Genomic DNA, 11,803 nt, shown 5'->3' with positions numbered 1-11,803 from the left:
AGTTGTTTTTGTTATTTGTATTAGCCTTTCTTAAATGTCTGTATAGTTTGTTTTTATTCTTAATTATTAGTTTTCGAGTTTTTAGTTTTAGTTATGTTTCCTTGGCAAATAGCATGAATAAGAAATGTATATATATATGCACACATATGTATTATGTATATAAATATATAATGTTTTATGTATAGGGTTAAACTAGTTAAACTAAAACCATAAAAAAGTACTAATATATGTATGTTTCATTTAATACAAAAATATGAATTAAAATAATTTAGTCAAATATTTCATTTTTTTTATGGTAATTGCAGTATGTCCTCATTACTTCAGCAATCTAATGTCAAACTCTTGGAAAAAGTGTTCTTTGTTCTGTTGCAGAGTTGCCACCTACAGTATATGTAGAGTGTTTCATATTGTTTCATAAAGCATGTGAGAAATAATGAAATCCCAGAATGCAGTCTGATTGAACTGACCTTTCTATGATCATGAATTACTGGGAATTAAAATCAGTCTCTAGATTTAACATTATTTTCTTGCCTTTCATTGATTGAAATGCTGCATGCATACTGCCTTCTATTTTTTTTTTTTTTATCATGTTGCATGTTCAATTGAGTATATAATGACCAGCCTATGTATCATATTAGTAATAAGTAGTTATTGTGCCTTTGTTTTTGTTTTTTGTTTTTTTGCTAGGGTACTTTGGGTGCTAGCTAGGCAGTTGCTAGCTTTTGGATCCAGCATTTCATGTTTTGTGCACATTTTAGCAAATGCAGAAAAATTGCAATTATTTCATGCAAACATGCTTTCATCCCACTGAAGTAGTACGAGCAGGAAGCTCTTCTCTCTCTCTCTCTCTCTCTCTCTCTCTCTCTCATACTCCAGGGATGGATTTGGAGAAAAACAGCCAGTGCTTGCTCGTCAGGGCAGTGAGGGGGCCGCCACACGCCTAAAAATACAGTGGCACGCCAGTCACGAGCTGAGATTTCAATTAAGAGACGAGCACTTCATCATTATTCCACTTGGCTGATGATTACCATCTGACATTTTAACACATGCAACCAAACTGATATATATTCTGCCACTTTCTCGGCGAGAGGAAGAAGGCAATCGTGCAATTATCACTTCAAGCCGTCGATCATTTAACCTTTTCTTTGATAGATTGGCACACTTTTGATGCGAGCGGGTCAGAAATGATACGCCCGCAAACCAAACAACATCACCCGTGTGCTGCTAACATGAGAGATGAGAGCTGTAGAATGCAGAGCGTGTCAGAAAACGGACTTTACGCTGGATTTTTTTAAGAGGATGAAAGTCTAAGGATAATTTTGATGCTTTGATGTTTTTTAACATGAACTAACAAAGAACAACTGATATTACTGACCTTATTCTGACCTTTACTTGATCACAATCAGACAAGATCTGACAGAAGAAAGACTTGTGAAGTGTGTGCCTCAACAAGGCTTTATAGGGTTAAAAAGTAGTGGGTTGATATGATGAACGTTTAGTTTTTTGTGGTTGAACTGTATGTTCTGGATCAGGATCCGAACACTTCTTTCTCCATCTGTGTGTGTGTGTGTGTGTGTGGGTGTTTGGTCAGAGCGTGGATCTTCTCTATATCATCATCATCATCATCATCATCATCGAGCGTTGCTTTGTTGCGATGACTCAGCGGCGATCATGAGCCGTGTTTGCCGTTCTGTTCCTCTCACAGAAATTGTTTGGGAGCATGTGGGAACCTGAGGGCGGATTCACTGCAGAAAACAGCCCTGAATATCTGAACGCAAAGGTCTGCATGCATTGATCTTCTGAGATGCATATACTGAAGAATACATTTAGAGTTTGACTCTTTTACCCTTTTTAAAATGTATGTTCATGGCCTGGATGTGAATGATTCATCTGTGCATGTTAAACAAATCAAATCAAAGTGTAAATGGCTAAACTTCTGAAATTACTTTTTTTTTGGGGGGGGGGGGGGGGGGTCATCAATTGCATCGCTCACTTTTCACCGTCTGATCGAAAAAAAAAAAAAAAAAAAAACTTTAAACGTAAACTTATTTTATTTCTGCTAGTTGCCGAGGCAAGCTTTCTAATTTTTTTTCAGTTGAACTAAAACTAATAAATAAAAATTATATAGACATTTTTAAAATGTATAATAAATAAAAAGGACAAAAACACATCAAAATCAAAATATCTAAAATTAGAAAAAAAAACTATAAACGTAAAATAAAAAAAGTACAATACAAAATATTAACTAAACTATAAAAGAAATATAATAGATGTTGCTGTTATATATATTTGATGTTTAATATGCAGTTATGTGATTTTTGTATGTTATATTATGTGAGTTAATTATGAAAATAGACATACGTAAATAAATAAATAAATAAAGTACAATCATTTTAAGGTAAAATTAATCAAAACAGAAATATGAAAATAAAAGTCAAAATATTAAGAAAATCTATAATAGTATTTCAATGATAATAAAATAACACTCTATATATTTGATTTTTATATGCAGTTGTGTGTGACTATTTATCTGTTAAGCATTAGAGCTAATAAATTAATAAAAACTACAACTAAACAGAGTAAAAATGTCACATTAATAAAAATGTCAAAAACACACAACAAATGAACACGATATAAAATAGAAAAAAAACTCAAAGTGAAAACAAAAATATTTTTTATTTAAAAAGTAAACTTCAAAATATTAGAAAAAAACAATACTACTTTTATATGTTTGATGTTTAATATCCAGTTATGTGAAGTTCACATATAGTTACATCACATGGCCAAAAGGTACAGTAACGTTTACTTGGTCTATCCCTCACCATTCACAATCAAATTAAAGAAACTGATTTTTAAAAATTATTATTTTAAACTCAATATCATTCTTTTTTTATCACTTGTTTTCCCTGGAAGCATGTTAGACTGTGTGTATTTGTGTCAGAATGCAGTTCATAATGCAACATGGTGTGAAATCGTGCTAAACTAGACTCCGTCAGGTATCTGATAAATACACAGACGCTTTACTGCTCAGATCAGGCAGAAAGATCCTTGAAGTAACTGCACATGTCATTTTAATAGTGCATCACATATTCCTTTTCTAAAGGCAAACACTGTGCTGTTTTTACAGTGAATCAGTGCAGATGCATTCATGGTGAAGGGCAGATCTGCTGTAATGAAGAGTGTGGAAACACTGAGACTGATAGTCTTATTTGTATTCCAGCTGTCTTATTTTCCAACTAATTGATTTTGTATTTCAGCCTGTCCTTGTCAAAGAGTTTAAATTCAGGTTTAAAATGTAAATGTGGCACACATCTGTTTGAATAGAATTGAGTTCATTTATTAGTATGGAAGGGTCACTGGAATAAACGCCATTGCTTTATTTGCTTTGAGAATGATTGGTTCATCCACAGTTCATATGGTTTGGTTTAAAATGCTCGGGGTTAGTTACAGTAGTTTGTGACTAGCTGGTTGCCAACTTCATTTGGTTACACCATTTGTTCGCTATGCAAAATGTCATAAACTGTGTTCAACTTAAATTATTACTTATTTGCTTAAAACTTTATTAATGCAATAATCCGCCTTCAAATAATGGTTTGTTTGCTTGTTTCCATTTAATTAACATATCAATTTTTTAGTATCTAATATAGTATAATACTAATATAGTTTTATTAATATTCTGAATATTTTTTTATTTAAATATTTTCTGTTTACATTTTAATTTCAAAGTTTCAGTAGTCTTTTGAGCTTTTGCCTCTTTTCTTATTTTTTTTAATGTCTATATGGTTTTCAGCTTTAGTTATTTTACTACATTGTTAATCATTGTTAAAAAGTGTTTATTTTTATTTGAAATAACAATTTGTAATTGTTTATCTAATTGTTTATAGCTATAATAACCCTGGTAAAAAAAAAAAAGAAGAAAAAAAATAAATAATAATAAATAAATCTGTGAAATAATGTTTTTGGTTGTTAGTTTGGTAGTTTTTTTTTGTTAATACAGTATATATATATATATATATATATATATATATATATATATATATATATAATATATTAGCAGGGTTATTATAGTTAACTAAAGCTAAAACTATTAAAATATACACGTTAACTGAAATCAAATATATATAAAAACAATTGTTTCACATAGTTTCCATGGCAACATGTATCATTTTAATTAGTTTAGTGTTGTTTTAAAATAACTAAAACTAAAACTGAAATAAAAATGTATAAAAACTATATATGCATATATAAAATAAATAATAAAAAACATTACCAAAACGTTTTAATTACAATGGAAACATAAATGATAAAAAAAACTGATTCAAAATATGAATATTAAAACTTTCATATTTTAACACTGTCGATAGCAAAAAAAAAAAAAAAACACTGTAATAACCCCGATATATATGGGACATGAAATGAGTATATAATGCAATAAGTATATAATATATATAAGAGTATATATATATTATATAAATATATAAGAGTTTAAATAATAAATATACATGGACTACATTTACTGTAAAAGTAATCAGGATAATTAAAACCAAAACTGGTAAATGGAATTTATTGCATTTATATTTCAGTTTTTACAAGCATATGACAGAGAACTAGTAAACTTGCACTACTTAACATACAGTGATTTAATACACTTCTATCAGTAAATGCATTTTACATGAAGCCACATGCAGCACAACTGCTCTTTGCTTCAGCATTGCTCTCAGATGGTACAGTACACTGATCATTGCCTCTGTGCGGTTGGCATGGTTGAATGAGGCAGGTTTGAGTAAAGAATATTAATTCATCACTAATTAGAGCCTGCAGCACTGTATTATATTCAACATAATGAGCTGGTCATGATTCATCAGACCTGTACGGTGTCCTGTAGTTCCTGCACATTGTTCAGCAGCTCCTTATTCTCTAACAGCACGTCACTGTGCCCTAAAACAGCGTGAGTCTCACGTCTGCAGAAAAAAAAGGTGATTCATCAAACCAAAATAGTAGGGTTAGATCTGAACTGACATATGAAATAATAGTCAGAAAAATAAATGAAATGGTTGATGGAAACTTTAAACAAAATCAAAAAAAAAAAAAAAGAAAACTTTTTGCATACTTTCTTTTTTCTTACAATTGCACTGCTTTAATTTGATAATTTAGTCATTTGCATGATTTATGTAATTGAATGTGACGAGAAACAAGGGCATTTTTCCATTGTGTGTTTTCTATATTAGGCATATGAATAATAATTAAAAAAAAAACACCTCAGTACAGAATGTACATCACCATTCAAAAGCTTGCATGGGGTTGGGATTTTGTATATATATTTATTTATTTGTTTGTTTATTTATTTATTTTGAAACAAGTCTCGTATGCTCTGCTTGAGGCTGAATTTATTATAATTTATATAACTGTTTTTTTTTATTTTAATATATGTTAAATGTATTTTATTCCTGTGATTTTTCTCATGATTCTGCATTTGGTTACACTTTATTTTTATAGTCCGCTTTAGACATTCTACTAACCATAAGTAAATTTATAACTACATGTCAACTAAATCTCATTATTTGCAACTACTGTACATGTCTACTAACTCTCAGAGTAGACTGTTAGGGTAGGTTGAGGGTTAGTTGAATAAGTTGACAAAGAAAGTGTTAGAAGACATTAAGCAGACAGTCTACTAATACTCTACTAACTGCTAGTTGACATGTAGTTCCAAAGTTACTTACTGTTAGTAGAATGTCTAAAGTGGACTATCGGAATAAAGCGTTACCCTTCATTTACATTTCACAATTCTACTTATATCTTGTAATTCTTCCTGTAGCTCAACTGGTAGAGCATTGCGTTATCAAGCGCAAGGTTGGGGGTTCGATTCCCCGGGAAAAACATGATAGGAAAAAATTGATAGCCTGAATGCACTGTTAAGTCGCTTTGGATAAAAGCGTCTGCTAAATGCATACATTTATCAGTCCCTCCAGAAACTCGCGATGTTGCGATCGCACCAATTCACGCAAATTCAGCCAATCCACGCGATTTATTTGCGGCCTTGCAATTTCATCCAATCACCGCGACTTTACCGCAAATTCAACCAATCAGTTTGGTCCGTCACTGCACGCGGCATTATTTTCACACAGAAGGACTTCCTTATCAGAGAAAGCAGGCATGAGCGCGAATACATCACACTTACCTACAAATATCACTGCGAAAGACCGTGCAAAGCAATTCCCTAATGTTCTCCATGAAAGTGGAGGGAAACTATTTTGCACTGTGTGCAACATTGTCGTGGAACACAAAAGAAAATCCTCGCTTGACCGACACTTCTCTACAGCAAAACATGCCAGAAGGATGTCCGTGCAAGAGCCTACACGGCAAGTGACTATCACCGAAGCTGTTGCTCGCAAATCCATCGCAAGCAGCGAAAGGAACAAGGTAAACAACAAAACTTCATAACGTTTGTAAAACTAGGTCTGTGGTGGTTTGCTTTTGTCAGTTGTCAGGCAGGCCTTGCGTGGGCACAGGTGATACTGCTAGCGAGTTTGAGAGGGGCAGTTAAAACTATTTTTCATGCTTTCACACGGTAGTTTCATCAATCATTTATCCAGTGTTTCCCCTACATAGACTTTGCTGCGGCAACAAAATGCTAAAAGTCTAAATATTTTACGGGGACAACATGATTTTTTTCTTAATTCACCCTTTGCAGGGAGCTTGATTGACAGGCGATCTAACCAATCATAAACCGCCATCCGCCATTTTGTCCGACAAAGCAGTCAGGAGATATAGCAGATTACATTGGAGGATTTGAACTTGAAAAACGGAATGTACTGATGCCTTTCCACGGTTTAAAACAACATTCCTTATGTTCATTCATGTTTATTTGATGCTATAATAATAAATGAACTAGAAGGAATAGATGATCGGTTCACGAGCAGCTTTAACTGATGCTCTACAGTGATCTGTCAGACACATTTAAGAGCCACAAAATGGTATTTATATGTTTATAAATATGAATGAATGAATTATAATTGGTATTTGGTGTTTAAATTTCTTTTAAAAAATGACCAAATTTGAAAGGTGAGACTTTAATATGTTTAATATTAAAAGTAACCGAAAAGTAACCTGCTCTGTCCTGTTCGTCAGTGTGTTGTCAGTCTTTTCTCTGCTCCGCAATGTATTTTTCACTGCGTGAGAACATGGTGTGGCATGAGAGCAGCGTAGCTTGTCGGACATAGCAACAATAACTAAGGGGGGCGGGTCTTTGCGAAGGAAAATTGACAAACTGATATCAGTATTCCTGCTGCTGCTCCTGAATAAAGAATAAAACATGACAGTAAAAGCAAAATTAGTTACATAACATAAATATAAGAGTTGTACGGGTGAAGCATGAACTAATATTAATGTTACCAAGCAAGTGACCATGTGTGGACAAGTAATGCAAGAATAAAGGAGGAGATAATAGTGATAGTGAGTGAAGACACTATCATTAATTTTTTTTTTTTTTTTTTTTTTTACACATCTCACTGTTGAGTTGTGCTATTTTTACAATTGGCCTGTTGGCAACCTCATTCAGTCCTTTGAGCTTACCTGGTGTTCTAAGCAGGGTCATTTTTAAAGTTTTGTACTGGTCAGTCTTTTAGAAAAAAAATGGTTTAAATTGTGCATTGGGCTGTACTGGAGACAATTGTTTAATGTCATTAACAAATATGCATGTTCTGTTTACTCTTTGTCTCCTAAGATATGTGAAGACTGGGTTGCCACATGCACTGCCTTGAATATCCCACTCTCCAAAAGTGACCACCCAGCAATGAGGAAGTTTCAATTGAAAAGAAATGGACTTATATTTTTTTCCCATAAATTGTCAAGGTTGAAAAATAGCCTTTGCACTTTATTCTGATGAGCAAATAAAACATATTTTCCCAGAATTGAATTCCTGTGCTTTGGGGGAGTAAGCTTGCAAAGAACACTTAAAAAAATCATAACATGTTTGTGAAATCACAAGGTAATGCAATGCTGTTGAGAAAAATCTGTCTAAAAAAATCGCAACTTTTCCCGCAACTTTTTGAAAAAGCTGCCGCAAAATCTGGCATTTTAGGCCGCAACAATCACAAAAAAATCCCGCGAAATCCTGGAGGGACTGATTTATATACTGTATCGCATTCCATATTTTTCTTATCTTGCCATTCTGTTTTTTAGTTTCTACCATGAAATAGGTAAATAAGGTAAATGTTGCAGTCGTTGCCTAATGGTTTGTCTGTCAGATTTGCAAACCAAAGGTTGCAGGTTCGAGTCTCGGACACCGAACCCCACCTGCTCTCCGGGCACCACTGCCAACTCTCTACATTGCAAGTAAATCATTTGCATATGCGACTAAATCTTCAATCTGGGTGACTAAATTATGTCTATCATTAGCCTTTGGCTAATATACTCTTAGATTTGACTCGCCAGTGTGTGAGTTGGAGGCCAATTATAAGTTTAGCACAGATGCTGTATTTTTTCACTCGCCCAACATTCTGACTGAACGCTTGAGAGTTTTGCTCTCCGTCAAGTGATTGGTACTTTTTCAATTCATATCAATGTACGTGCAGCGCAGCTGTATTTGATGCACAGTTAACCTTAGTTTGAAGGTGTACAACTCGCCATCGCTTTACTGAGAGCGCTGTGTTTCTCACAGATGCAAAGAGAGAGAGCGAGAGTCTTACGAACCATGCTTTCATAATTGACGCGCTACATGTAAACTATTTTCTTTGTTGTATTTTCGTGACAAAATAACAGAAGATAATTTGGAATTATTCAGATTTTAAGAACAAGCAGAAGATATGCCAGTGTCTCCAGTACTGGTCGGATCAAGATTTAGTACTAATCAATAAAGTCTGTCATTAGATAGTACTGATTTAATGTTAATTTAATTAAAATAAAAATCAATATATCAAAATATAATGCTTTATTGACTGATTAAGTAAAAATCAGTTTAAATCTGTTTATATCTTAAAATTCTGCATTTATATCTAGAAATTCTGTTTATATATCTCATAATTCTGTTTATATCTCGCAATTCTGTGTTTATATATCTTGTAATTCTGAGTTTGTTATGCAATTCTGCATATATATATATTTAGCAAATCTGCTTTTATCTTACAATTCGCAATACTGTGTCTATATATATCGCAATTCTGTGTCTATATATCTTGCAATTCTGTGTCTATATATCTCGCAATATTGTGTCTATATATCTTGCAATACTGTGTTTATATATCTCGCAATACTGTGTTTATATATCTTGCAATACTGTGTCTATATATATCGCAATTCTGTGTCTATATATCTCACAATTCTGTGTCTATATATCTCGCAATACTGTGTCTATACATCTTGCAATTCTGTGTCTATATATCTCACAATACGGTGTCTATATATCTGATAATACTGTGTTTATATATCTTGCAATACTGTCTATATCTCGCAATATTGTGTCTATATATCTCGCAATATTGTGTCTATATATCTCGCAATTCTATGTCTATATATCTCGCAATACTGTGTTTATATATCTCGCAATTCTGTTTTTATATATCTCGCAATACTGTGTCTATATATCTCGCAATTCTATGTCTTCATAACTCGCAATACTGTGTCTATATATCTCGCAATTCTATGTCTATAAATCTCGCAATACTGTGTCTATATATCTCGCAATACTGTGTCTATATATCTCACAATACTGTGTCTATATATCTCACAATACTGCGTCTATATATCTCGCAATTCTATGTCTATATATCTCGCAATACTGTATCTATATATCTCGCAATTCTATGTCTATATATCTCGCAATACTGTGTCTATATATCTAACTGTGTATATATCTCTATATATATTCTATGATTCCTTTAAATAAAAATACCATAATAACTGGGGTCTTTTCAATAAAAAAAAACTGGTCCTCTCCAGTGTTCAAGACATGGTTAAGGCTTTCTCTTGTGTTGTATCAAAGTAACCGTCCTGTGGAGAGTATCAGCTTGATCCTGTTGGTGAAATGTGTTGCTGGTGTTGTTGTTATAATTTGGGACTTGTGTGCCATCGATGCCGTGAGGACCAGCATCATGTGACATCCATTTACACACTCAATCTCCTCTAGAGGACATTATCTGAGCAGACAGGATTGAATAAACACCATAGATGGCTTGGGAAGGGGTCAGGACCCCCTGATGTCAGCAGGCCAATCTAATGCAAAACCGTTTTCTATATCTGGCACGATGTGGAAACTCACTCGCTTCTCTGAGCTTCTCTCAGACTTGCGCTCGCACCATGGCATTCACCTAATATTCATTAGGAAGATTAATTTCCCTGCATGTAACAGGTGCGACTGCTAACATTAATTGTTTTGGCAGCGTTGCAGCCTCATAATGGATCAATATTTGTCATTGGGCTGCATTCCAGCGCTGAGATTACAAGCGTCGGCGCTGGGAGAATTACAGGCTCTGAGGAGCCAACAACACATTGAAAATGATTGTTAATACGCTGCACTAGCGGCTGCCGTCCAACACCCTGTGGCCTAATCACTGAACGGGAAACAACATCCACTGATGTGCGTTACTGAGGTTTATAAGTGGTTTATCTCTGTCCGAAGATAAAAGAGTCCTGGTCTTTAGATGTGACATGGTTTTTTATGTATATATCAGTATTATATCGGCCTCTAGTTCTTTAGATATCTACTAGATAGATGTAAAAATACTGTTATTGGATCTTCATTATCAGTAAAAAAAGTGTTTTTTTTTTTAAGAAGTACCTTCTGCTCACAAAGGCTGCATTTATTTGATTGAAAATGCAGTAAAAATAGAAACTGTGAAGTATTATTGAAATAGTAATTTTCTATGTGAATATCTGTTAAAGTGTAATGTATTTCTGTGATGCGCCGCTGTATTTTCAGCATCATTACTCCAGTCTTCAGTGTCACATGATCTTCAGAAATCATTATAATATACTGATTTGAAACATTTCTGATTATTATTAGTGTTGAAAACAGTTGTGCTGCCGAGTCTTTTTTTTGTTGTTGTTGTGGAAACCGTTTTTTTGTTTTCAGATGTTTTTTCATATATAAAAGTCTAATTGAACAACATTTATTTAAAAAAAAATATTTTGTATTATTATAAATGCATTTACTGTAATTTTTGATCAATTTAATCTGTAAATTGTATATATTTTACATATATGTTGTAAACAGTCAGTGTAAAATCCATATGAAATAGAAAATATATTTTGTTTCAAATATATATATATATATATATATATATATATATTGTAATTCTGGGAACATTGTAAAGTACTTTCCTTGGAGATTTTTATTCAGATATGTTGAAAATTATTTCTTCAAATTCATGTATTTTCTTGGATTGAAATATATAGATGGCAAAATATATTTTAAATGCTTATATATATATATATATATATATATATATATATATATATATATATATTATATATATTGTTTTTTGGGGGGAGGATTGTGGGCTGTGTGGGTTAGCAGAAACAACCAATTTCTCCTTAAGATTCAAACAGTGATTTGTGTGTTTGAGAAGTTTGGATGACACAAACACTGTCACCATAGAGCCATCAATTTGTCAAACTGGGTTTAAAATCACTTCTACACGTCTCTCCTGGGACCGAATGAGGCATGAGCGCCGCAGTTTAAACACACACCATTCCACTCAATCACTTACTGCGTGAATTTGCCCTCATAGACACTGTGTAATTCCTCACATTACAGCCAATTCCCTATTCATGACTTTCAACAGCAGAGTTTAGCTGCATTCAG

At 33.2% G+C, this 11,803-nt stretch overlaps 1 protein-coding gene across 1 annotated transcript in view; it reads right to left on the bottom strand.

Moving 5' to 3' along the window:
* Window positions 1-4,717: 4,717 nt before the first annotated feature.
* The window catches only part of tpo (thyroid peroxidase), a 31,173-nt gene continuing 24,087 nt past the window's right edge, over window positions 4,718-11,803 (bottom strand). The window contains exon 10 of the mRNA XM_059519581.1: window positions 4,718-4,961. Within this exon, the coding sequence (XP_059375564.1) occupies window positions 4,939-4,961 (23 nt within the window). The 3' untranslated portion in view covers window positions 4,718-4,938. The remainder of the gene's footprint in view (window positions 4,962-11,803) is intronic.

Source organism: Carassius carassius, chromosome 31 (assembly GCF_963082965.1).
Source record: "Carassius carassius chromosome 31, fCarCar2.1, whole genome shotgun sequence".
In the NCBI taxonomy this organism is placed as follows: Eukaryota; Metazoa; Chordata; class Actinopteri; order Cypriniformes; family Cyprinidae; genus Carassius; species Carassius carassius.
Note: the sequence above shows the minus strand (reverse complement) of the source record. Positions and strands in the feature narration are given on the sequence as shown.